This window comes from Plecotus auritus (assembly GCF_963455305.1).
Source record: "Plecotus auritus genome assembly, chromosome: 1".
NCBI classification, from domain to species: domain Eukaryota; kingdom Metazoa; phylum Chordata; class Mammalia; order Chiroptera; family Vespertilionidae; genus Plecotus; species Plecotus auritus.
Window position 1 is genome coordinate 69,970,182 of NC_137770.1, and position 26,677 is coordinate 69,996,858.

The 26,677-nt window shown below is 50.9% G+C and overlaps 2 protein-coding genes across 33 annotated transcripts in view; one reads left to right on the plus strand and one right to left on the minus strand.

The window, feature by feature from the left end:
- PPIP5K1 (diphosphoinositol pentakisphosphate kinase 1) overlaps positions 1–2,914 on the plus strand; it is a 48,494-nt gene extending 45,580 nt beyond the window's left edge. For all 29 annotated transcript variants that reach the window (XM_080647858.1, XM_080647835.1, XM_080647836.1 and 26 more), the window contains one exon: positions 1,153–2,914. In XM_080647858.1, the coding sequence (XP_080503984.1) occupies positions 1,153–2,060 (908 nt within the window). In that variant the 3' untranslated portion in view covers positions 2,061–2,914. The remainder of the gene's footprint in view (positions 1–1,152) is intronic.
- A 1,180-nt stretch (positions 2,915–4,094) lies between these two features.
- MAP1A (microtubule associated protein 1A) lies at positions 4,095–24,284 on the minus strand. 4 transcript variants are annotated; one of them, XM_080674477.1, is made up of 7 exons: positions 24,012–24,284; positions 22,945–23,046; positions 14,844–14,926; positions 14,421–14,561; positions 6,205–14,221; positions 5,839–6,059; positions 4,095–5,647 (listed from the first exon to the last, which is right to left on the minus strand). In XM_080674477.1, exons 1-7 carry the CDS (start codon positions 24,247–24,249, stop codon positions 5,492–5,494), a joined length of 8,958 nt encoding a protein of 2,985 aa, XP_080530603.1. In that variant the 5' UTR covers positions 24,250–24,284; the 3' UTR covers positions 4,095–5,491. The 4 variants fall into 4 exon arrangements, with proteins under 4 accessions (XP_080530603.1, XP_080530606.1, XP_080530604.1 ...); XM_080674480.1 differs by lacking the exon at positions 14,844–14,926; XM_080674478.1 differs by lacking the exons at positions 22,945–23,046; positions 24,012–24,284 and adding an exon at positions 18,093–18,189.
- Between the last annotated feature and the right edge of the window lie 2,393 nt (positions 24,285–26,677).

A 26,677-nucleotide genomic window follows, 5' to 3' on the forward strand; every position in this document is an offset into this window, starting at 1 on the left:
TTAAACTCAATGACTGATTGAGCTTTTGTACGCTTGTGCTTGCCAACTTTCCCAGATTCTCTCTGATTATAAGATACTCAGATGTCCCCTATTTCTAAAAGCTATAATTATTGATGTCAGAGTGCTTTAAATATAAAGTTATAATACCATCAATAAATATAATATTTACAAAGGGAAAAGTAGAGGTTAATGAAGAAGTAGAGGTTGGGGTAGGAATTGTCCCACAGTGTAATTGAAGATTCTATGTCAGGATCTGGGAAATTAGTTTTTATGATATTACAAACCTGTAACATCATATGTCCCAGTACCTAGAAGATCTTAACTTTGGATCCATGGATGGATTTCAGGGTAAAGTTTATGAACATCAGGAATCATATATAAAGATTAGTGTGAATATTCACATGTATATTTTTCTGGGAGAATAATTCATGACTTTCATTAGAGTTTCAGAGGAATCAGTGACCCCCTCCCCGCAAAGGTTAATTAAGAACTGCTGCCATTTAGAGATTCCATGGGGTTCTTCCATCTTTGGGTAAATCATTTTCTTTTCTATTATTCTGATTCACAAGGTTTTTCTACATTCTTTTACTTACTTATACCTTGGGTTATAAACGATGATTACCTCTGCCTCAGAAATACATTGATTGCTTTAAAGAAATTATTCTTAGCCAAAGATGTACATCAAACTTAATTGGGAGTGTTACAACAAAATATATTGCCTTCATCTCCCTCTCCACCCCACACCTTTACCCTAAACCTACAGAATTAGAATCTCTGGAGATTCTGTGTAACCCCAATTATGAGCCACTGGAATAAAGTATTCATATGTTTTCAAAGTATGAATGAGGGATCAAGAGAATTTGAAATTTGGATAGGGGTACATTTGTGAAAGAACTGGATGAAGTGGGTCTCAGCACTTTCTCCTGAAGTCTTAGATGTACCTTAGTGCTACTCCTATAGTATATGTTAGGCCAGAGCAACAGTTTCTGAGCTGGGCTAACTTGGGAGTCTGCATAACTTAGAAAGAATTCAGACCTTCTTTCCCTGAGACATTAGTAATATAGGCCATCTGTCTGGCACTTGAGCTACATACATAGAGTAAAGCCTTCTCTTCCAGCTTGCCTGACTTGGTCTTCTGACTTTGCTTTACAGACAGCAGTGGCCCTTCCAGCACTGTGTCCAGTGCTGGTCCTTCCTCCCCTACTGCAGTGGATGGTAATTGCCCATTTGGCTTCAGTGATCAACCCTCCCTAAGTTCACACATGGCTGAAGAATGTCAAGGCCGTGGGCTGCGCCAGGAGATCCCTGGGAATGGAGCCCAAGAACTCTTCATAGAAGGGGAGCAAAAGCCTTTTGAACCAAACCAGTTCCCACAGGAACCACCTGTGGAAACCAGCCAGCCATGCCAGGAAGTTGCTGAGGAGGTCAGCCAGCCATGTCATCAGGCCCCTGACATTAGCCAGCCGTGCCAGGACATCCCTGAAGAGGTCAGTCAGCCATGCCAGGAGGCCCCTGACAACAGCGAGCCATGCAAGGAGACCCATGATGATGTTAACCAGACATGCCAGGAGGTCACTCAGATCAACCAACTGTGCAAGAAAGTCTCTGAGGAAGCTTGCAAGCTTTTCCAGGAGAACCCTGAGGAGGTCAGCCTGCCATGCCAAGGGGTCTCTGTGGAAGTTGGCAGGCTGGTCCATGGGTTTCCTGAAGGGGTTGGTGGCCTGGTCCAGAAAATCCTTGTGGAAGTTGACAAGCCAGCCCAAGAGATCCCTGAGGAGCTCAGCCAACTATGCCAGGAGTTCTCTTTGGAGGTTGACAGACTGGCCCAAGAAGCTCCTGCAACCCATCTGTTATCTCAGGATATCCCTGAGGTTGATACACCATCCCAAGAGTTCCCTGAGGAGGGTGATCTACAGGTCCAGGAGGGCCCTGAGGAGGTTAATCAGCAGTCCTGGGTGGTCCCTGAGGTCATTGACCAGCTGCCTGGAGAGGATGTTCCCCAAGCCCAGTATCCATCTAGTGATCCAAACCCTCACTCAGAGCCAGTCTCTAGCCCATGACCAAAACTTATTCCTTCCACCAGCAACATGTGATTAATCATTTTCTCATTGATGGTGTTATAATATACCAGCCATTTGAGCTAGCAACTCTTTCTGTTGGCTAACTCACCTGCCAGCATAAGGCCTTGGATCTTACCAGAGGTGTCTGAGGAAGCAGTCCTCTTGTCATGAAGCATACCTGTGCTGGAGCTGGGCTTGGTGAGGGGCCCATTTCGTGTTCAAAGCAGCCATTGACTCCTCACCAAGCCGTTAGATTTGAATAGGATTTCCTTTAAGGGGTGGGCTGGTCTATCATTACCCAGCCTCCTCTGAGCATCCTAGGAAATTCCAGATTGTTAAAGGAAATCACTCTTAACTGCTGAAGACACCATCCCGGGACAACAAGTGCAAAAGGGGATTCCAAGGTCTTCACTTTTCTGAGGAAATATTCACAATGTCTCAAAGTCCTTTAGACCATATGTGCATTCAGGGGGACTCTTGTCTTGGCTAGCACTCCTCAGATGGGCCCAGGATGGCTGTCTGAAATGTCTGGGAAAAAGAGTCCCCTTACTAAACAAACATCCATCATGGCCACTAATCTTTAGATTGGGCTTATGGGTATTTCCATATCATCCCCAAGTGCCCTCTCTACCCCTGTCCTGTGAAGAGGGCAATAGCTCTATGGAAAAATAGGTATTAGATTGCTGTGAAAATTTCAGAGTAACTACTTAAAATGCTTTTGGGGTTCTTGACCAATCTGTGAAGCGAGGCCTCTTTTGTTGTGGGGCTTTTTGGCTTAGAAGATGCTGTAGTAGAGAAAATCAGGTTCTATTTTTAAGCAATCAGCAGAGATAAATATTGTACAGACATGAGCAAAGGAGATATATATATATATATATATATATATATATATATATATATATATATATATATATATATATATATATAATTAGTGCCAGGGACAGACTGGCCAAAGAACAAACACTCCAGAGTTTCCAAGAGGTTTGTCTTTATATCATTGTGTCTTTAGGGCCAGGTGTGATTATGAAGCTAATCCCAAAGATCTGGGGATGGGAATGAGGGTGGGTAAGAGGGGTAATGCTGTCATTAGAGTGGGGGGCTGGAACATTATGAGTGCTCAATAAATATGAAGTAATGAGAATGGTAGAGGTGGTGATATCATTGTGAACTCAAGAATGAATGTGACTATAAGTCAATCAGGTATGTAACTGAATCTGAACCAGTCAAAAGCCTTTGTAGTTGAGCAGGAACAGGCTATAAAAATATACAGATCAGACATCCCAGGAGGCCCTATGCCAAACAACCCGCTATCCCAAAATGTCTGAAGTGAGTGGTGTTGTGGGGGAGAGAGGTTCTGTCTCTGTGAAACACCAGAGGGTACACAATGCCTTTTCACCAGCTCCTTGGGATCACGATCTTAAGTTTTTCTACCGATGCTTTAGAGTGTCAGGAATTAACATAAAGAGGTTATACTCTGTTTAATCCCTTGACATCTTTACATCAGGAGAGCCCAGAACACTAGGAGGGCTGGAATATCCCCCTGCCCATATATTCACATTCCCAACTTGGCCGCTTCTTACACACCCAGGACATATAAAGGGTTTCACTGCAGGGGGGAAATCCACCATTTTACTCCATGAAAATCCTGACTGCATAAGTGAGAGGTGTTTACAACCTCAATAAGCTCTGGGTCTCTTAGGGCCCCTCAACTCCTTACCTCTTTGGTGTTATTCTATCTAACGTATCTGGTTATTTGGTTTTCAGCTCTTGACCTCATGGAGATGCCGACCCCTCTTCCTTCCCCAAACCAAATGTTCAGGTACTGTCACCCATTTTCAGGAATTATGCTGGTTCCCTCATATCCTTTTCTCCCTCAATACACCCTATGTTCTCTGGCTTCCCTGGGTCCTGGAATTGCTTCCAGTTATCAAAGACATTGAGAAAAATGACTATGCTTAGAGAAGCAGAGAAGCGAGAGCCCAGCAACTAAGCAATATGTGGAGTCAGAAAAACCCTGAGCAGCACTATAGCATCTGTAATGAACTTGATTTATTGTTAGAGTTGAAGGCGGCTCTGTTACAGCAGCTGGGAACTACAGCAGGGAAGTGTGGGGAGAAGCAGAGCACAGCAGCACGGGTTGGATGGGAGCTAGGAAGGACACAGGCAGGCTCATTTTGGTTTCCACACAGTCATTTGGCAGAGAAGCTGAGTCCTGAAGAGTGTCTGGATTCCTCAGTCCAGCAGAAGTCTGGCAAGGCTGCTCATTGGCTTGCTTGGGGTGAGGTCCTCTCCCGAGATGGTATTTTCAGCCCGTGTTCATCTCAGTAGGAGTTAAGCTTTTTAGCTCAGCTTCCTCTCCCTTTCCTTCCTCCCTCTCCTTTCCCCCAAGTCTTCTGGCATGACCTCCACCTCCCAGGTCCTCTCTAAGAGTATGTATGGGGCTGAAAAGGCAGCCTGTGTTCCCATTTCAGCTGCAGGATGGCATAGTGGAATTTTGGGGGAGTCACACATTGCTGAGGTGTCAAATGTTGGGATGTGAGGCAGTGGCTTATTTTTAACCCATTACACACCAGGCCACAGTAGATGACCACATGCAGAAAAGCCAAGCAGGGGATGAGAAGGGATCAGGATCATTGGAATGGATAGGTGAAAACTTCAAAAGGTCAGGGAGCTTGGAAAATTCTGGGTTTGGAGCTGGGCTCTCCTTGCCCCTTTGTGCTGCCCAGTAGGCCTGGTCTGGGCACAACTCTGGGATGTGAATGGTATGAAGCAGGGACTGGGAGGATAAGCTCTTTTCTTCTCTCACCAGTCTGTTGGTCAAGTGCTTCAAGTTTTGGGTTTAGACATTCAGATACGGAGGGAAGCAGAGGGACAGTGTAGCAGCAGTGTACCCCCAGACCTCTGCTGGAACCCAGACCCTAGTGGGTAAGGGGATGGGAGGTGAAGGGTGCAGCTCTAGGCATCTCACTGACAGTATCCTGCCCCCAGGTCACATAAGTTACTATTGGAAATCCTTGGGATGCTAAATAAATAGATAGAGATAAAGAGATCCCTGGGGTTGCGGATATGATCTCCTTCCATGAGGGGGGGAGGTTGCACTCTCAGATTCATCCTTAATCCCCATGCAATACCAGCATTTGGCAGTGCTAGGAGAGGTGTCACTCCAGAGTTCTCAGGCATCAGATGACCTCCTATCTTAATTTTGTACCCTCTCCCTATCCTGTTACCTTTGGTTTTGAGACTCCTCTCAAGTATGGATGAGGGGAAGGGACAACCCCTCCCATTTAGCCCAGCACAAGTTTCCACAAGACGTCCTGTCCCCCACCCTCTCCTTCCCCAGCTCCCATGTCCCCAAACCCCAAAGACTCAGCAGTAGCCATTCTCTAAGGGAGCTGGGGGAGCAGATCCTTGGGGAAGGGAGAGTGGTTTTTTCAGAACTCAATCTTGCAGGCTGGGAAGGACTCATCCTGCATGACCACAGTGCTGCTGCTAGCCAGGACCAGGACGTTCAGTTGCTGCTGCTGCTCATGAGTCTGCTGGTACCACTCACGAGTTACCTCCGTGTCATGAGTAGGGATCAAAGTCACCTAGGAGGGAGATAAGACATGCCTGATGTGATAACATGAAGGGAGCATATGTGAGGGGAATGGGATACCTGATGGTCCAGGAAACTGCCCACAGTAAGGGCTCAGTCCTTTTATGAATAAAGACTGTGCCCCACTATTGCTTCTGAGTAAGCTTTGACCATACTACCTCCATGGCATCTCTTGTCACTCACCTGAAGATTCTCCCCCCATTGGGCCTTGCCCTCCAGCAGGGCATCCAGCACAGCCCGGCTTGGCTCGCCATTGGCAGGGTCATTCCCACTGACCACATAGTAGGATGCACGCACTCGTCGGAAGAAGTCAAGATCAGCAGTCTTGCCACTGCAATGATTCGGGATGTAGGCGAGATCCACATATACAGGGGGACCAGAGCTGCCCTTGGAACCCAAGGCCACTGTAGAGACAAGCCAGGACTCATTGTAGAGGGAAAGTAAACTGCTTTTGGCAACCTTCTTCTTTCCCTTCCTCCCACTCGTGGAGCCTTAGACCAGCCACACCCAGCCCCAATCCACAATCTCTCCTGTTCACATCATACTTACTTGGTCCTGCCTTGAGTCCGTTGACTAGGCCTTTGGACATGGGGCTGTGTCCATCCTTTTCGTCTGCTGGGATGACCTGGCTTGGAGTGCTACGTGGCCGGGGTGGGACCCGGGATGCTCGATCTGCAGGCCCTTTACCAGGAGTGGGTGAGCGTTTTCCCCGAAGATCCAGACGCCGCGCAGGAGATGCTGGCTTGGCCCGGCCTGGGGCTCTGCGCCCTACTCTCCCCTGTGCCTTCTCCTTTTCCCGTAGCCTCTCTACCCTTCCAGACTCTGAGCTGAGCCCCTCAGGATCAGCCATGCACACATCGGGACGGGGAGGGGGTGGGTGGGGATCTGGCTGAGGGAGTGGAGGTGGGTCATGGCCAGGCCTGGGATGGTGCATTCCACTGACCCCCCCAGCTTTGTCCACAGGCAGGAAGTCCCCATCTTCATCTGAGTCAAGGGCTGCCTCGGCTGTGATGGATGGACACTCCTCAGTTTCTGGTGGAACATCAGAATCTGACTGTGAGGAGCCTGAGTCGCTGACAGACGTCGGGGGTGTCTCATCTGCCACAGGACATGGGCCCCCTGTGGCCCCAGGGCACCCCGCCTGGCGCCTCCCCCCTCTCCCTACCAGCTGAGCTTCCTCAGTTGAGAGGTCACTGTCATTTGTGGATTGGGACAGAGGTGGGTTCAGGAAGGATGGGGAGAGCTCCCCACAGTGGGCCCGGGGCTCAGAGGCACATCCCTGGGGCCCAGCCTCCATCTTAGGGGAGCCACTTCTAGATGGGCCACCAGAGGTCCCTCCAGGACACAGTGGCTGCTCAGGGGAGAGCAGACTGTCAGGCCTGGAGCTCCTCTCAGCTCCCTCAGGCCAAGCCCCACGTTCCCAGGCAGGGCAGCCCTCAGCCTCTTTTTTCTCATCCTTGGCTGGGGCAAGGCCTGGGGTGTTGGGGCTGGTTTCAGTTGGACCATTGGTGGCATAATCTCCAGAGAGATCCTGGAAGGAATTTGGCTTCTTGGTGGCTGCCACTGAGCACTCCAGGCGGCAGGGCAGGGTACCATCAAACATGTCTCCAGGCAAGTTTGGAGCTGGAGCTGGAGCTGGGGCCAAGTCCAGTGAAGCTGGAGGTGCTGGGCTCAAAGGAGTAAGGTCCCAAAGGCTGTGGGCAGTTGCTTTCATTCCTGGGACCAGCTCTACAGACCCCTGTTCTTTAGCCTCCAGGCCGGGAGGGAAGCACTCGGTCACACTTGAAATCACAGGTGTGGTGGCTTCAGAGGAGGAGCCTTCAGACAGGGCTGGTGAGGCAGGTCGTGGCAGACTCGAGAGGAGAGGGGCCCCAAGAGAGCTGGGTGAGGGGAGCTGGGGCAGTGAGGAGTCCAGGCTGGGGGCCTTGGTCACTTCTAGGTACTCATCATGCCGGGCTCTGGTGGGGGGCCCTGGAGCCAGAGCCAGAGCTCGGTCCCCAGAGAAGGCAAGGGAGCCACAGGGTGCCGAGCGTGGTTCAGCTGGAGAGGGCAGCTGTGGAGGAGCTGGCTGCAATGAGGAGAAACCAAAGGCTGAAGCAGGGAAGTCCAGGCTGGGTGGGGCAGGACCCTGGTGTGAGTTTGAGGAAGGACTGGTACCTGCCTCACTTTCAGGCCACAGTTTAGGGAGCCCCGCAGGGATGGGGTGGGAGGGACTTGGGGACTGGGCCTCTTTCTCTGGCTGTTCCAGAGCCCCCTTCTCTAGCTCTGAGTCACTAGTGCTGTCATCCCAGTGACTCTGGCCTGATTCCTTGGGGGATGGGGTTTTCCTATCTGGGCTACAGCTCAGGACATTACCATTAAGATGGGGGCTTGGGCCTTTACTCAGGGGGATAGGAGCACGGGGGGGTAATGCAGGGGGGGTGAGGCTGGGCTCCACACTTGGCCCTGCATCAGGCTCCTGCCTAGGTGGTACGGTGGGTCCCGCCAGAGCTGCATAGCTGAAAGATGGGGTGTCGAATTGGAGGCTCTTGGGTGAAACAGGAGATGAAAGCTCCTTCTCTGCTGATGTGTTTCGGCCAGCAGCCTCCTCCTTGGTTGAGATGTGTGGGGGCCAATCCCCAGCTGCTCCAAGAGGAGGTTCCCTAGTGGGGCACGCAGGGGCGAGCCCGGTAAGCATCATCTGCTCATATATATCCGCATACTGAAAGCTTCTCTCATCAGGATAAGGCGTGGGCTCTCTCTGCTCTGGCTCTGTCTGCTCAGGCCCCTTGGTAGCATGGCTCTTGCTGGCCTCTGGGACCTTTGAGCTGCAGGGGCTGCTGTCAGGAGCCCTGGCCTGATTTTCTTCTTCTCCTTGCCCTTCAGCCTTGCGGTAGTCCTTCCCAAGGGGGGAGTATGGCCCACCTTCCAATTCAGCTGCCCCCTCCTGCACTGCAGCCACCACACTGTCATACTCGGCAGTGCCCCAGGAGAAGGGTGCAGGAGTGCGTGGCTCAGGGACAGGGGATGGGGGAGCTGGCGCTGGGGAGAGAGGTGCAGGTGGCAGGGGTCTGTCCTTGGGCACCCACGGTGGGATCTCAGCCAGCCATGAGTGGGTAGTGGGTTCTTTCTTTACGGGTGGCATAGTCTTAGGCTCTGGGACAGGGGTCTCTGGTCCTGGGGCCAGAGGAACCCTCTGTCCAACCATTTCAGGTGGGGAAGCCGGAGGAGAGATGATCTCAAAAGGGGAGCGGGTAAGCTTGTCTTCTTCCTCTGGTGGCAGCCCAACTGGTGACTCAGCAAGCCACCGCTCTACCTCCAGCCCTTTCTGCGATGAGGACTCCTGGAAACCCTTGAAGTCGGAGGCCCATGGGCTCTGAGGCATATGCTCCAAGGGGGGCACTTCTTGCTCATCATCTGGCCCCTCGTCGAGGAAAGTGCTCTCCCGCTCCTCTGTGTACCGTGGCTGGACCCCCTGGCCATCCAGCTCATGCGGGAACCAGACCTTCCGCTCACAGCTCAGCTCCCTCCAGTATGTGTCCTGTTCCAGGGCCACATCCTCTCTGCCCCTCCAGTACCTGTCCTCCTGCTCAGATGATGTGTCCTCCCATGTCCGGGTAAATTCTTTCTGTTCTCCAACTGGCTCCCCTCCGGTTGAAGACGTTTCTCTCCACTCCTGGACTACATCCTGCTCCGTCCAGTACTTCTTTTCCTGTTCCAGGGCCTTGTCCTCCTGCACTGGGTTCTCTTCCAGCTCCAGAGCTTTGGTCTTTTCCAGCAGAGCTTCTTCCTTCTGTTTCACAGCTTCAACTTTTTCTGAAGATTTTTCCTCTAGGATCTTCTCCTTTGGTTTCATGGTTTTCTCCTGCGTTGGGCTCCCCTGATCTTGAGTTTTGTCCTCTTCCAGAGCCTTATCTTTCTGTTTAAGAGCCTTACTGTTTTGTTCCAGGTCTTCATCCTTCTGTCCTAAAGCCCAGTATTTTTGTTCTAAGGCCTGATCCTTCTTTTCCAAGGCTTTGTCCTTCTGTTCCTGATCCTTGACCCTCTGTTCAGGGATCTTGTCTGTCTGTTCTAAGGCCTTGCCCTTCAGTTCAAAGACCTTGTCCTCTGGAACTCTGTCTTTTGGTTCTAAGTCTCTGTCTTTTTGTTCTAAATCTTTGTCTTTTGGTTCTATGGTCTTGTCTTTCCTTTCTAGGGCTGAGTCCCTTTGTCCTAAGTCTTTGACTTTTTGTTCTAAAGCCTTATTCTGCTGTTCCATAACCTTGTTCTTTTCTTCCAGAGCCTCACTTTTCTGATTGATGGCTGTATCCTTCTGCTCCAGAGTTTTGCCCTTCTGGTGTAGGACTTCATCCTTTGGGTCAGGTCCTTTGTCCTTCTTCTCTAGGGTTCTGTCTTTCAATTCTGGAACTTGACCTTCCCACTTCATGGCAATGTCTTCCATGGCAAGGCTTGGCAAAGACTCGGGACTCTTGGTGAGGGAGCTATCAGGTGTTAGAATGTGTTCACCAGGGCTTGTGATCACTTCAGGTGAGTGCTTCCCATTTCCCAACAGTGTGGAGTGAGAAAAAGAGCTGGAAGGTAATTTTCCATCAGGGCTCTCATCTGCGATGTCTATTTGTGCAGAGTATCCAGTGTTCCCTTGTGTGGGAGGAGACACTGTGGCTGCACGGGGTCCTGGAAGAGACATAGGGGCTAAGTGCTGAGAAGTGTCCTCAGCCTGCATCAGATGCCCCTTTTCTTCCTTTCCAAGGCTTAGTTCCCCAAACTGAAGAGTGCCAAGATTTTCTGGAGATAGCTGCTTAGAAGAGATATCCAGAGAGGTCTCCTTGCTGGGACTCTCTTCTGAGAAAGAAAGTGACCGGGTGTCTTCTGGAGATACCTGTGGCCAAAGGTCTTTGTGTAAATGCTGCTCTGTTAGGCCATAAGGAGACCTGGGTGCTTCCTGGTTGGCAATGTCTGGAGAGACCACGCTGAGGACAGAGAGGGACTCTGCATCATCAGGGGAGAGGCTTTGGTCAGGAAATTGGAGCATCTCATCTTTCTGAGGTTCACCAGGTGCTTGGAGTGATGTCTTCAAATCTTTCAGAAGGGCTTCTGTTCCCAGAATTGTGCCCGTGGGCTCTCGTGCCTCCACAGTCTCAAAGACCATTGCTTTATCCTGTTCTGGCAATAGTTGGAGAGTGTAGCCTGTATGTTCCCCAACAATGCTGATGGCAGCTTCCTGAGCTTGGGGGCTCCTGGGAGGAAGCACCTTTTCTCTCTTCTCTAGTGTGTCCTCTTTAGGCCCTGGCTTGATTGTCTCCTGTATAGCATCTTCCTTGCCTATACCTGGTGTGTGCCTCATGTCTCCCCAGGAGCCTGCTTCCTGAAAGTCTTGGGGCTCAGACTTTTCTTCTACTGGGGACTGATGAAAGGGTGTGTGGGTAGCGCTGGGTGGGCCAGATGGTGGAGGAGAGGCCATCTTCACTGTGCTGTCATCTGGACTGAGGCAGCGCTCCTCTAATTCTCCGAGGGCTGGTTCCCCTGGATATAGGGTGTGCCCAGGAGCACCAAACATTGGGGCTCCATATTGACTGTGAAGTTTCTCAGATATCTGTACATTTGTGGTCTCCTCTTCCTTTTCCACAACTCTTTCTCCAGGCAAGCCCCTCCCTACAATCTCTCCTCTCTTCTCTGACTCTCCAGTCACAGAGAAATCCTCACAAGGTGGTGATTTAAAGCCCTTGTCTTCTTCCAGTGAGGAGGTGGGTGAGATGGTACCAGCTGATGGCACATAGTCCAAGCCCTGAGTGGCTTCAGTGCGGGATGATGGGATGCTTGTGACTGTGTCAAGCAGTAGGGAACTCTTGCCTGTCTCCTCTGTCTGGGGAGCTGTGAGTGAAGCCACAGACTGGTCCTCAGCCACAGATGTGGCAAAGGAAGAAAGCTTGTCACACTCAGTGATTGAGGTAGCGGAGGATACATGCTCCTCTTCAGCCAAAGGGGCAGCCACTATGTTGGGGGGGTAGGTGAGTTCAGTCTCTGGTGCTCCATAGCCTTTGCTGGAGGTGACAGGAACAACACTGTCTGCAGGCTGACTAACCTCAAAGGGGCCAGGATCTTCAGGCCCAGGGAGATCATATGCATTTGTAGGAAATCTAGGAGGAGCTGGGCGCTCCTCCGGCTCATCATGGATCTCCTCATCTGAGATGGTCTGCTCCGTCTCTGAGTAACCAGGGATTGTCTCATCCTGGATGTAAGAGACATGCTCAGTGGCTCCTGCAGGTGTGGTCAAGTTGCTTAGGAATGATGAGGTCTCCTTCTCAGGAGCCTTGCCCTGGAGTCCCAGTTCCCGGGCCCCAAGAGTCTCCCTGACCCTTGGAGTTACCTTCAAAGCTTCCTGCATATGTTTTTGGTAAAAACTCTCAGCCTTTGTCTCTTCCTCTTCCTCTTCCTCTGAAGGGTGTAATTCCTCCATTTCTTCTAATTCAGCCTTCTCTATCACATCCTCCTTTACCTCAGGTTCACTTTCCTCTCTGGCTTCTTTTCTATCAGGGAGCCTTTCTGCTTCCTTCTGTTTCTTTTCTTCCCAGGTATCTTTCTCTTTCTCTGTTTCAGCCCCAAAGTTTGTGCTCCTATCCTTGCTGCCTTGTTCCTCAGGGATGTTTGGTACAACCTCTTTCTCTTTTATCACAGGCTCTTCTTGTTCCAGCCCTGGGACAGAGGGTAATGTCCCCTGGGCAACTGTGCTTGGGAGTCCCTCCTGTGCAGTGTCTGCAAGGAGAGGTTTCTCTCCTAGTCCTATATCCCTTTGTTCAGCCAGTAACCTCCTCTCCTCACGCTTCATCTCCTCAAAGTCCTGTGTGAGGTCCTCTGGTGAAGACAGGGCCAGTTCCCTGGGCCCACTGACTGTTGGAAGTGGTACAGCCCCCTTCTGTGCTGGGGGTGTCAGGGGCTCAGAAGACAGCTCCTTCTCCCCCCGGGCAGCCCGGCTCTTGTCCATCTTGACTCTGCCAGGAGCCTTGGCTTTATAGAGGGTCTTACGTACCTCAGGGGTAAAGGGCTTCAGGTCTGGCTTGGAAATCTTCTTGACCTCAGGTTTGATATCTTTCCTCTTCTCCTCCTTCCTGGCATCCTTCTTCTCCTCCTTCCTTCCTTCATCTTTCTTGAGCTCCTTCCTCTCCTTCTTGATCTCCTTTTTCTCTTTGTCCTTTTTCTCTTCCAGCTTTGATATTTTTTCTTTCAGGTGCTTCTTCCCCACCTTGTCTTTGATCAGCTTTCGCTTCTCTGCCTTTAATACCTCGCTCGACTCTGTCCTCACCCTTTCAGGTTTGGCAGGCTTCTCTGGGGGCTTTTCAGATGATTCCTTTACCTTCTTCTCTGTCTTGGCTAACTCCTTGGCCAGTTCTGAGCGGGCCTCCTTGGCTCCCTCTTCAGCCACTTCCTCCCGTTTGGCCAGCTTGCTCACTGCTGTCTTAGTAGTGGCCTTGAGGCTCTCCTTGCTGTCAGCCCGCTGTTTTATTTTGCTGGGTTTGAGGTTGGCAGGCACAGCCCCAGCAGCCAGGTCCTTTTGTGTGGCCACAGGGTAGCGTAAGAAGTCCAGGTGCCGAAGTTTTTCCAGGCCCTCCAAAATCTTGTTCTGGGGAGCATTTCCTGGAAAAAGCACACGCACAATCTTCTCAGTGGGGTTGGCTGGCAGCCAGACCACCAGAGCAGTGATAGAGGTCAGGTAGGGCACTGAGATCTCAGCCTCTTTTCCATTAGACAGCACAATGCCTGTCTTAGCTTTGCTATTGCCTGCCCACTTCTGCATAAGGAACTGCATCTCCTTGCTGTCCTTGACAGGGTTGAGGACATACATGTCCAGCCGGCCCACGCCCATCTTGTGAAAGAGGGTCAGAGGCTCAATGGTGTTGCTGACCACACGGTACAGAGGCTCAGCCTGGATGCCCAGGCGGTTTAGGTGCTGCAGAGTGAGGCAGGCCTCCTCAATGCTGCGCTTGGCCTTCCGGGAGGCATCAGGCAGCCGCAGCTTATCCGGTACATTGAAGAAGACAACTCCAAGCTCAGGGGAGATGAGGTTCTTCACCCAGTCACTGTAGCTGCTGGAGCCCTGGGACTGCTCCTCCTCCAGTTCTGCCACTTTGCGCTGCAGGAGTCCATTGATGCCTGGCAGGTTGTCTGCCCCGATGTGTGTGAGCAGCACAGAGTCAATGCGGTCCAGGTGCCGCACCAGCTTCCAGAAGCAGGATTTGCGATCAGAGCCACCATCCACTAGGATATTGAAACCATTGACAGCAAAAAGGGCAGAGTCCCCGCGGCCACCAGGGAAGATGTAGCAGCAAGGTTTGGAGAGCTTGAGGAAGCCCCCTGACGTAGGGGGCTCTAGCAGGTCAAAGGGGGATGGCACATCCACGGTCTCAGAGACATACTCGGAGAACTCAGCCACACCATCCATGGTGGGCAGCGTGGGCTCAGGGTTTAGCCGGAGATGCAGTGTCTCTTGGGAACTGGATAGTCCCAGATGGCTCCAATCACCCTCCTCTAAGCAGGATACGGTGAGGAAGGCCTGGATCCCAGGGTCTCTATTGCTGAGCAATTGGGCAATCTAGAGTAATGGGAGATAGAAGGCTGATCAGGTCACTGGGGTTGACTCAGATTCAGTCTGCTAATCTCCACCGCTCTCTAGGTAATCTCCTACCTTTCTGCCAGGACCACGGATGATCATGCAATGAGATTTTTCTTCCCCACAGCTCTAGTCCTATCCCATACTCTTTTCCTCCCAGGCATGCAGGCATGGGACATACCTCTGGGTTGTGAAGAACCTGGACAAAGTTTTGATAGGAGTAGGTACCACTCTGTAGGATGAGGTCTCCCCCTGGCTCTAAACTTTGCCCACTCAAGATCAGTAGTTTGTGAGCTGATGGGCTGCTAAGTAGATGGTGAACCTAGAATGGAAGAAGGAGAGTGGTCACAGATGTAGGAAACCCAGGGAAGGGCACTGAAAGTTCCTAGTTTCTCCTCAGGACTGCAGGGACATGCTCCCCACTGGTAGCCCCACAACATCTCCATAGCGGAGCTGGAGATTGTAAAGCAGCTTAGATGGCAGAAAAAGAATGATTCAAAGCCAAGTCCAGGAATTCTTGGCTTTACAGCAATAGCACTGGCAAGGGTGAGTTACAGCACTTTCAAACCAGGCCCGCATGACACGGCACAGGCCCTGGCCTTACCTCAGAGCTGATGCTGTCAGCACTCGGGTTTACTAGGATAACGGTCTCTAGGATTTCACTCTGGTGGCAGAGGGTCCTCTGGCCTGAGGGAGAGATGCAGGGATTTGTATTGAAGAGAGTGGGTATTGATTAAAACAGAGAGGCATTGTGCTGGGCAGGAGAGAAAAGAAGGCACTATCAGGAAATGCGGATTAAGAGAAAGAGAAGCCTGGCTATTCCTAGATCCTGCCACTTCAGATACTGCTGAGTAAAGTCAAGGGACTGGCTCCTCTAGCCCTTCCCTTCCAGGCTTTCCTCCTACCCTCTTCCACACAGACCATCGTCTCCCTCCCTTCATCTGCCACACCCTCCCCCTGGAACTCCCGCCTAAGACTGCCCTGTTGACAAGAAGCTTTTGTCCCTCTAGAGCACTAAGCTCCTGGTGCTGCCTGGGGATGGGGGGAGGGATGGGCTCAGCTGGAGGGAGGACTCCTGGGACATGATCCTCAGCTCCCTTCTCTCCAGCAGGGTCTGCCTTGGGTTTTCGTGCCAACAGAGTGCCTGGAATTAAGGAAATGGGCGCTTCTGTGCATTGTCTTAGACTCCCCATCCTCCTTTCCAACACCCATCCAAGGCTAGAATTTCCATTCCAAAAGACTGGAGAGAAGTCGGCACTATGGGCGATAGAAGGCTGATAGGACTCCAGCCCTGGCGTGGCTCAGTGTTTGAGGGTTGACCCATGAACAGGAGGTCACAGTTTCAATTCCTGGTCAGGGCACATGTCTGGGTTGAGGATTCAATCCCTGATGGGGTTGTGCAGGAGGCAGCCGATCAATGGTTCTCTCTTATCATTGATGTTTCTCTCTCTCCCTCTTACTTCCTCTCTGAAATCAATAAAAATATATTAAAAAAGAAAAAGAAATAGGGTTCTAACTTCGTGTTCTCTAACTTCTTGTTCTGTTCTCCGGTTCCTCAGACGTGTATCCAGTCATATTGTTCCCACCTCACCTTCATGGCCCCAGGCTCCAGAGAGGCCGGGTTCACTACCCTACAGCCCATCCCCTGTAAAGAGTTTCTCCTCTCATCCTTGCCCCTATGCTACGAGAGCTTCTGCCAAGGAGAGGGGAGTTAGTGGTTCACAAACAGGAAACAAGGGAGGAAAGCCTGAGTGTTCCCCAGGCCATGGAGAAAGATAAGACACCTTCAAATCCCCTATCTACTTCCATTCTCCAGGCTCACATGAAACACCACGCATCAACGTAGCAAAGAAAGTGGCTGCCATGCCCTGCTCCTGCCCTTGCCAATGGCAGCACACAGAGGTTACCTTACAGAGAGGTAAAGAGATGGCCTGGGGAGTGGGCTGTCTGGAGGATATTTTGTGAGAGCTCATAATCTTCTACTAGATTCTCTTCTGTGACTTGGCTCTTTCTTCTTTCTGGGGCTTCAGACAAGAGGGACTTGGGGGCCTTTGCTGTGGAAGACCCTTGGTGCCAGGATCGGGCAGATTGGCAGATCGGGCAGAAAGGGGCTGCAGTTGCAGCTGCAGGGGAAGTTAACTACGGGGAGGGTGCGGAGAGAGGGGGTCACAAGATCAACCCCATACAGGGCAGGTGGGGCCCAAGAGGAGTTCGAGGGTTCTCTTTTAAATTCACTTGGGAACTGAGGGAAGCTTTGAGGTCAGTTCAGAGGAAGATAGGGGCAGGGCTGGGGCAGGTGAGGAATATCATGGTTTAGGAAGCAACTGGTCCTAGGCTAGCTCTAAGTAGTTTAGATTTAAAAGGGTAATTCTTACCCCCCTCTCCCTCATACACACCACAAGGTTGCACATTTGAGCTAGGAAACTCAGAAAAAGAAATATCTGTGGTATAGACTGATTTGCTTCCTAGCTATCAATCCCCCTCAATCTATCATTCCTTGTAGTCCCCTGTTTATAACCACTAGACTTCTCTGATTCCAGTTCCTGTGGGCCCAAGGCCCTTCTCCCTCACCCAAGTGCCCTCCAGTTCTGACTGGCAACTACGTAGTCTGCATCCTGGCCCCTTCTTTTCAGGCCCCGGAGTCAACGCTGTTTCCTCTTCTGCTCCCCTAGCAATCCCACTAAAGGGAATGAACTTGTTTTTCCTTTTTCTCTGGAGAGGACTTCTTGTGAGTCAGGGTCACTTCTGTTGGCTAGTGATGGGGTGAGGGTGGGCTGCGGATGCTGAGGCTGAGCCGGCGGGAGGGCAGGTGTCTCCGCAGTGAGGCAGAGGGGAGGGGAGCCGCGCGGGCAGCTGCAGTTTGCCGCAGTGTGTGAGTGTGTGTGAGTGTGCGCGCTGAGCTCAGGCTCCAGCTCCGCCCCCACCCCCACCCCCACCCCCACCCCAGCATGACAAGTCATTTTCTTGACTGCCTCTGCATGGCGGGGGGGGGGTGGGGGGTGGGGGGGGGAAGGGAAGCTCTCGGAAGTGGGGTACGAAAAGCGGGAGGAGAAACTGGCTCCTCTGTTCCAGAGCCCCCATCTTGGGAAGAGAAGCAGAGAGGAGGTGGAGGTGGGGGTGGGGCTGAGACTGGGAACCAGTGCGGTTGACAGGACTGGGAATGCAGGGCAGCTGCTCGGGAGGGAGCGCGCTTAATCTCCAGAGTGGCCTCTCAGTCTCCAAAGAGAGCCAGAAAGGGGTGGGGGGTTTAGAGTCCCAACCTTAAGCTAGTCGCAGGGAAAGGGGTACGGGGAACCCGCCGCAAATAGGTCGATCTGTGAAGAGGCGCGCCAGGTCTTAATGACCCTTTCCTCCCTTCTTTTCCACAGTGTACCCCCACCTTCCCTTAATAGGCAAAGACTCGCTGTCCTGCTCACCCCCAACATAGGAGCAGCTGAGCAATCTAGCAGCTGACACCCAGATACCCTCCGATTAGGTACATTCCCATAATATCCGCCTTCCCCTCAGATTCTTCTGCCCCTGACCAAAGACACAGCCCCAAACTCTTCCAGCGCGCGGGCTGCCAGACAGAGCCAGTGACACCACCCTCAGCTGCTGCCGGAGGCTGATGTCTCCCAGCCCAGCCTGGGCGGTGTACTGTCACCGTCCTAGCCTCCTTGGCCTCTGCCTGGTTCTGGGTCCAGGCTGGCCTCAAAGCCAGTAATGTTCAGCTATCTCCATTCCCTCACACTGCCCACCCCTCCTGGACCAGTTCCAGACACATCAGATAGGTATGAACTCTCTTCCCGTTATCCCCATCCCACCTCCCTATCACAGCACCCCCGTTCCTCTTGCCAAGCCCTTCAGTTCTTACCCTGGGTGTGAGAGGGAGCCCTTCATGGAGGCTGCAGCTCCGGCCTCAGCCGGCAGCTTCAGGGAAGAGTCTGCGGCACTTGGGGTGGGAATGGGGGGGGGGGGGGGCGCTAGATGGGGAGGGCGGTGCCAGGGCGGGGAAGAGGGGCTGGTCCATGACGAGGCACTGGAGACTTAACTGTTTCTGTGCCTTTACAATGTCAGTGCTCTGGTGCCTCTCCCATGGCTCTGAGGGGTCTGAAGAGTTTTCTAGCAGCTCAAAGAGGCAGGTGGTCTCCAAAGGCCCACAGAACCATTCCCCCCAATCCTGCTTAGTCAGGAAATACTCTTTTAGCATCAGCCAAAAGACCAGAGCCCTGTGCTCCAGCACACTGTGGGGGACAGAGGAGGTATGGGCTGCCTGCCCCGCCCCCTTCTCTCAGGAACCATCTGCTGCCTCTCTCCTCAGACCCTGGGAATGACCTTCAATCCCAGGAGGAACGGGAGACAAAGGGGCTGGGGGCCTGAAAGCACAGTGTAGGAGTGAGGGGACTGCTTGAGAAGAAGGCTGGGGAGCAGAGTTGTGCTGAGCTCTGTCAGTGGCTTCTGAGCCACAGCTACAGAAACCAGGGGAGGGCAGAAATAGGTATCATTTTAGGTTGGAGGGTAGTTCGAAATTCTGGAGTGGACACGTGGTCCTAGACAATCTGGGGTGGGGCACAGGAACCCTGGGAACATGCAATTTTCTGCACTTTTCTATGTCTCTTTGATGTCTCTGTCTTATACTACCTTAAGCCTTCTAATATTGGCTCTGTTTCCCTTAGTCTCTGCCTCTGTCTCAGACTTAGTGACAGAGGATTCCAAGGGAGGAACTGGAGCTCTCTAGCACTCAGTTCCAACCTGGTGATGCTCATGCTCCCAGAAAGTCCTTCCCTGCCTTCTTCTTTTCCATCAACCTTCCCCAGGCCTGGCCAACTCCTAAAGCTTTCTTCACATCGACATCCACCCACTCACCCCAGCACCAGCCACACCCTTGCCCCAGGCTGCCAAGAATTGCTTTTGAAGGTCAGAGAAGCCAAAATAGTCTCTGCTCTCAGCATCCCCCACCCCCTCTAAACTGCAGCCAGAGTAGAGGAGGAGCTGAGTCCCCAGTGCTGGGGAGAGGGGGAGACAAAGGAGGAGGTATCTGTGCTCAGATCCGGGGATGCAAAGCAGCAGCATGGCAACAGCCCCATTTGGATAGAGGAAGCCATCTGCAGAGATACAGAACACAAATCAGGCTGAGTTCCGAGCATCACAAAAGAGAAACACATCCCTTCTGCAACTTCATACTTCTTATTTCTCCCATCTCAAACCTTCTATCTTCTCTCTGCTTTCTAGGGCCCTCTAGGGTGGGCTAAGAGGGAAACTTGAGTAGATATTGAGGACAAAATAACATTTTCCACCCCAGTGCAGAGCCCACCCTTATTCTCAGATGCTATCCCTAAGGACCACACCCTGGGCCTGGTTTCAACTCATGGTGGAGTTCTCCCTCAGCCCTCACCCTCTGAACAGCCACCCACCACAACCAATCCTTCACCTGCTGTGTTCTGCTGCAATGAAATTGTGAGGTGCCTGAGCTCAGACACAAAGAGACATCCAAAGTCCTGGATTTGAGACCTGACTCTACTATTTTATTAATCATGCAATTAAATGTCAATTAACCTCTCTGAAAGCTTGCTTTCACTATAAAGTGAGTCTAACATTAGTACCATTCTCCAATAATGCTGTGAGGAGTGAATGGCACAAAAGATGTAAAAGTGCTTCATTCTTAGAATCCTAAACCTGCAGTGCACAAATACCACTGGAAATCTGTCTCTCTTTTATAGAAGATTTATGAGCGGTCATCTAGGTCATCAGGGAAATCCTAAATCAGAATCTCAAACCAGACTAACTCTAGAGAGTACCCTTAGCTCTCAGGTAAACCCAGAACTGGAAGTGCCTACAGGAAAGGGCTTCAAGTATTATTCATGTCCCTGCTTTCCCATTCTAGACAGCAATGCAAGCCCCAGCTGTAGAGGACAATGAGCTGCTCTACTAATTCCGAATGGCTTTCATTGAAGGTAACAGAACTAGCACTTTCAGTGGTAATGGAGAGTCAGACAGAAGACCTCCACACTGGCCCTTCAGCCTGTGTGTCTTAGAGCCCCAGAATATCAATCATGAATTATAAATTAGGAAGTACTCTCCCTTTCCTATAGGTGGCCGAGAGTAGAAGTATCAGAGTGTTATTCAAGCTCAGTTTTCCACTGTCCTAACTGTTTCTGGGTTTGCTTTATAATGTTTGGAAGCCCCAGCTTTTTGCAGGGGTTAGAAAGGAAGGCTCCAAGTCACCATTGGAGACTGACTACCTAGTACAAAATTCACCTAGGAAATCATTTCCAGATTTGACCACTAGAAGGAGCTGGACCACTGACTGTACTTCAGAGGGTCCCTCCTTTTCCCAGTGTGGAGAGTGTGGAGGGGGAGGTGGCTAGGAATGATTGTGCTCTCCTTGTCATTGTAGGGTACATTTTTGTCCCTTTTTTAAGCATTTTGGCAGAGGGCTTAAGCAGAGGTGAGAAGGATGGCAGTCCAGCCTCCAGGGTGGTCAGGAAGGATTAAGTCATAAGGTACTAGCATATCCCCTTGAGCCCATCCTAGCAGCCTGGTTCCCTTTGCCTCCCCATTAAAGGGAGGCTGAAGGGAGGGGCGGTGTCTGCAGCTGCTCTAGGCTGACTGTTGTTTGTGGGGACAGCTGAAAGAGGAGCCAGCAGGGGTGGAGCTGTGGCTGTCTTGAGCCATGTGGGTTTTTCCAGGAAATTTTCTACTATTCTCCAGGGACATAAACCAGGCCACCAAAAAATAAAAAATAAGAAATAAAAGTAAAATGTCCAAACCTAAAAAAATTCAGTAGACTAAAGTAAGCCCTAGTCTTGGGTGTATGGCCCTAACCCCCCAAGGACACCATAGTATAACTCAGTGGTCGGCAAACTCATTAGTCAACAGAGCCAAATATCAACAGTACGATTGAAATTTCTTTTGAGAGCCAAATTTTTTAAACTTAACTTATATAGGTAGGTACATTGTTATTAACTTAATTAGGGTACTCCTTCAATCGCACTGTACGTGCGCGCCCGCACGTGGTATTTTGTGGAAGAGCCACACTCAAGGGTCCAAAGAGCCGCATGTGGCTCACGAGCCACGGTTTGCCGACCACTGATATAACTCTTTGATTGAAAAGATCTAGTTGGTGTTTATATATCAGCGCTTGTTTAGTGAGAGTAACTATGCATCTCCCTGTAAGCATATTCCCAAGCATCCTCGCATCTTAATTTAAAAAATGGCTAAGTATTTTGATTTAAGTTCTGTACATTCATACACCATTCCAGAAAGCAGCCTAATCTTAAGTCTCTGTGGCCAAAAGGACGGGATTAGAGAATTCAGTGTAAATTATTAACATCAGCAGTTACTCCTCAAACTTCAATTCAATAATTAATTTCATCTGTTATCATCCCCCGATCCAATTTTGCACCCAAGCTCCTAGGAGTAATAAGTGGTAAAACTATTGATTTTCAATCATCCGTGCTAATGGAGGAAGCCATGACATGAGTAATTCTAAACAGAAGGCAGTCTCAAAACAGTGAGCGTCTAGCTTCACAGAAAGCAGTCACATCAAGAAAATGCCAGCCCCACATTTTTTAAATGCTGCACATATTCCTAGGATAATAAAACATTAGTCATATTCACCTTGTCTTCTCTCTCTGGTAGCATCTTCAGAGAAGTCAGTGCTCAGGGAAATGACCAAAGATGTGGCAGTTAGCAGGAGGAGCAGGAAGAGAAGGGGACGTGACTATGTACTATACTGAATAATTGAGAATAATCTATATAAGATATGAATTCAGTCATCTTATGCAGTAACTGTTGAGCTGGATGGATTTTTATAGTCCATGAAGGCACTGGTGCATGGATTGGTATGCCAACATTTACCAACAACAGGACCAGAATGCCCAGCACTTTTATAATGAGATGTAGAGCTTTCTGAAGTCTCCCCACAGATACTGTCATGGACTGATAGCTCCTAAAATATTATTTTCTCAAATACCTGACCCATTTCTCCCACCCATCAGAATGGGGAACTGCATGCTGTGCACTTTGATCTCAGAGTCAAACCTCAAAGTAGCAATAAATCCAGGAGACCCTGCTTCCACTCTGGGTTTGATGGTGCTCATCAGCCTTTTGTACCAGATTTCTGCTCTGCTCTGGAGATCTGTTGCCTGAACCAAAGGAGAAACCAGAAATCCTGAAACCTGAAGAGTAGGCTGTGCAGTCTGAGGGAAGTTCTAAGCAAGGATCTCGAAGGCAAGTGGGCGATTCAAGGGTCTCTGTAAAGGGAGCAAGACGCTGGGGTATACGGAGAGGGGAACACGAAAAAGAGAGTGAATTTGTGCATGGAAGATGATTGGTCATTCATGAGAAGTACGTTGTTTCCTTAGTGCAATGGTCGGTAAACTGCAGCTCGCGAGCCACATGCGGCTCGCGAGCCGTGGTTTGCCACTCTGTTGACTAATGAGTTTGCCGACCGCTGCCTTAGTACATGTCAACAGCTGTCCGTAAACCACCCTCAAGTAGAAATTACATTCTCCAGGCTTCTTCCACCCTCATACCATCTCTCTGAGAAGTGTACTGGATATGTGGGAATAGTTATGGAGCTTTACAACGTTCCTCTGAGGAATCCCTCCCTCCTCCCTCACCCAAATCTCCCACAAGGCCAGTTCTACCAGGGAGAGTGGATCTCTGCTCTTCAGTGACCAACCCTCACCCAAAAAACTGAGACAAATGACACTAGTCCTAACCTTTGACCTCTGAAGAGAAGTGAGCTAGGTGCCGGGTAATGAAGAGTCTCAATTGTTGGTTCAGATCAAAGGATGATAAGTCAATGTTCCAGGAGAGAATCCCTGTGAGAGAAAAAGAAATAAAGAGAACTCTAGATAAGGTCAGAGGGGCTGGACTGCAGGGAGCACTTGCAGGCTCACAAGAGGGGTAAGGAGAGGGAGAGGATAAGGACAGCTGCCATGATCAGTCCCACGGATATCTTTAAGAAAGGTGGTTAGTGCCTGTGTCTGTCTCCCATCCTTTCTTGGCCTTTGCCTGACCCAGAGGGAGAGGGCCAGAGTTTAGGCTAAACTTGGTCATTAATGAGTTTGTATGTAGCAATTTTCTTGCGGAGTTGCCCAATTGTGATAGAAGTGACACCCCAGGGACTATTCCTAGATACCAGGGCCTGCCTTCCCTGTCCTTATAGCTAAGTAGGATTCTGGACTCTCTTTCTATTCCCCCCTCCTTTCCTCCACCCCTTGCAGGCTTACTTCCACCCGCAGGTGGCTCCGCAGCACTGCGCCACTGGCTGTCAACTAGTCAGGGAGGTGAGGACTGAGAGCTGGTGGCCACAAAGGTCACTCTCAGGTTGGCCGCCCACACTGGGAGATTTGAGATTTGTCCGCAGCGTTCAGAAAGCTCCCTGTGCTTGTTCAGGGATCCTAAAGAAGAAGCTAAGGTAGGGACATGGAATCTTCAGGGGAAGGTGAGGACTTTCAGGACATCTGGACCGAGACACTGAGGGAGAGAGGGTGTGACCAGAGCGGACCCAGGGGCTGCACAGAGCTAACCCGACTCAGGGAGATTGCGGAATGCCCGGGGTGTGCGGGAGGATGGGGAAGCAAGATGTTGGCAGGTGGGGAGGACGCGTGACATGGAAGATGCAGGTGACAGGGGCTGATGATTCAGATTAACAGGACGCGCGGATTTCAGGAATTGCACAGTAGGGATGGAGAATGCAGACGTACGCTCTGGGAGGTAAATGCAGCCGGCGGAGAAGCTCGGGATGGAGGATGTCCCAAGCACAGCCAGGACAGCGGCTCACCTTGTTCAAGGTGGGCCCGCACGGCCCTCAGCTGACTCTCTGTACCGATATCGCCGATCACGATGAGCAACGAGTGTTTCCGCAGGTCCCAGCGTGCAGCCGCCACGGTGGCTCTGGCCTCGCACAGCGGCTCCGCAGGGTTTTGAGACAGCAGTGAGCTGGAGCTTGGGAGCCGCAGTCCGGGACTTGTCTCCATGGTAACGCCTCGAGGCCGCCAGGGCCCAGCCTCGGTCTCCATGGAAACGCCGTGTGACTGCTAGGCCGGCAGCATCCGCCGCAGGGAGAGTGCGCGCGGTTCTTAAAGGCCGGCGGCAGAAGCCTCTCATTGGCTGCTGCCTGTCAGGAGGCGGAGCATTGGCGCCGCAGGGGCCGGGCTAGTGCCCGGATGCTCCGGCTCTGCGGTCGCGCTCGGCCAGGGGCGGGGAGTTGGTGGCCGCCCCTTTCCTCTCGGGCTGGTTCTCCTGAGGGCGCTCCCACTCCGATTTGGGCCCGGGTGGGGATTCTGAGGGGCCGGGTGGAGGGGTGAGTCGATTGCCTGAGTGACGGAAGAAGCTTCTAGTTAGGATATTTCCCCTATAAGTACTGCCTGGCAATTCCGCGCCTCGCCAGGACTGAGGGAGCCATCTTGTCCCTCTGTCTTCGTTTTGTATCGCTGTCTCCATCTTTGTCGGTGTGTCTGTGTTACCATTGTCTGGCACGTTTCTTTTTGTTTGTTTGTTTGTCTTTTTGTCTATGCCTGCCAGGGCCTTAGACGCCACCCTCGGTTTCCCTGTCCTCATTGCCCCGGGCCCTGGGAGTGCTCAGGAAGGCTGCGCAGTATTGGAGGGACAGAATGACCTTCCGGCCCTGAGTCCCTGGTGAGTGTTCTTCCGAAGACAGTGGTTGGCTAGTCTCCTCCCATGCTGAGAGCAGGACTGGAGTGCAGTGAACTCAGGCTGCAGCCCGGCGGATATGGGTAAAACCCAGGAGAGACCTTGCCAACTACAGGTTATGTGTGTGACTCAGTGGGTTGAGCAACCTTGGGGATTGTTATTCTCCCAGGGAATTCTGTTTGAACCAAAGAGGAGGGTGAGCCTTCCAAAAACCAAAGAACCAGGGAATGGGGAAGAGGACTAAGGAGGCTGGCGCTGTTTTATGACTGACTGGAACATCCTTGTAAAAATGGTGCGTGCTGTAAGTCTACCCTCACCCATCCCTCATCATGTCTCCACCACCTACTCTGCATTCCAGCTTTTTACAAACAGTAAACATGTACAGACAGTGAACTCTTGGGTACATGTATGTGTCCGACAGAGAGCCTGTCTTTCACCTTAGCACTCCAGCAGCATTTTTTGGGCTCCATTTGGGAGATGGTACTGGGTAGAAAGCAGCACATTACCTGATCCAGCAAGGCTGCCTATGAGCGCATTATGATCCACTGCCTCTCTGGAGGCCCTGAGGAGGATTGGACAGTGTCTGCATGTTAAATACCTCACAGCAATCCTGTTCCCTGTCATGGAGCATGGAGCAAAATAGAACATTCTGCAATCAATGTAGACATGACCCTACCTGAAACTGATATAATATGTATGTCAATTATATCTCAGAAAGAAATTGGAGATGGCCTTGAAAATCCTTTTTTGTGTCAGAGAGGGAGAAATAGGACTGGCAGAACCCTGGCCGGTGTGGCTCAGTTGGTCAGGCATTATTCAGTGTACTGAAAGGTTGGATTCCCTATCAGGGTACATGCCGGGATTGCGGGCTCCATTGATGTTTCCCTCTCACATTGATGTTTCTCTCTCTCTCTCTCTCTCTATCTCTAAAAATCAATATTTTAAAATCTTTTTTTTTTAAAAAAAGAAAGTACTGGCAGAACATCAGATGGTGGTGTTGCCTCGCCCTATATGACACATAAGACAGTGTTCTGCTACACCATTTGAAGATTCCAGTCTGGTAAAGGTATGGAGAGAGGTGCAGGCCTCCTCTTCTGCAATCAGAAAAGAGTGTCAGGAGAGGAAGAGGACAGTTTCCATAGCAACTGTAGAGATGAGGCCTTTACTTAGTACCGGGCCTCAGTATAAGGGTCAGCAGCAGTTAACTACAATCTCTGCTCTCATCAAGTCTGACAGGTTAGACCCGTGGTCGGCAAACTGTGGCTCGCGAGCCACATGCGGCTCTTTGGCCCCTTTGAGTGTGGCTTTTCCACAAAATACCACGGCCTGGGCGAGTCTATTTTGAAGAAGTGGTGTTAGAAGAAGTTTAAGTTTAAAAAATTTGGCTCTCAAAAGAAATTTCAATCGTTGTACTGTTGATATTTGGCTCTGTTGACTAATGAGTTTGCCGACCACTGGGTTAGACAATAGATCTGAATGGTATAGGGAAGAACCATGCACTGATCTGATGGTAGGGGCAGAAATGCAGGCCTACGATCTCAGGCCCTGCTAGAATTGTTTTTTTTTTTTTTTTTTTTTTTTTTTATATTTTATTGATTTTTTACAGAGAGGAAGGGAGAGGGATAGAGAGTTAGAAACATCGATCAGCTGCCTCTTGCACACCCCCCACTGAGGATGTGCCCGCAACCAAGGTACAAGCCCCTGACCGGAATCGAACCTGGGACCCTTGAGTCCGCAGGCTGACGCTCTATCCACTGAGCCAAACCGGTTTTGGCAAATTGGGTTTTAATTAGA

Bases quoted from the DNA above. Each gene is read 5' to 3' on its own strand.
- MAP1A (XM_080674477.1), bottom strand. From the start codon at position 24,249: ATGGAGACCGAGGCTGGGCCCTGGCGGCCTCGAGGCGTTACCATGGAG. The intron at 23,047-24,011 runs GTGAGCCGCTGT...TTTCTCTCACAG, and splicing joins GCGGGCCCACCTTGAACAAG to GGATTCTCTCCTGGAACATT. The intron at 14,927-22,944 runs GTTAGGACTAGT...TCTCTCCCTCAG, and splicing joins CTTCTCTTCAGAGGTCAAAG to GCCAGAGGACCCTCTGCCAC.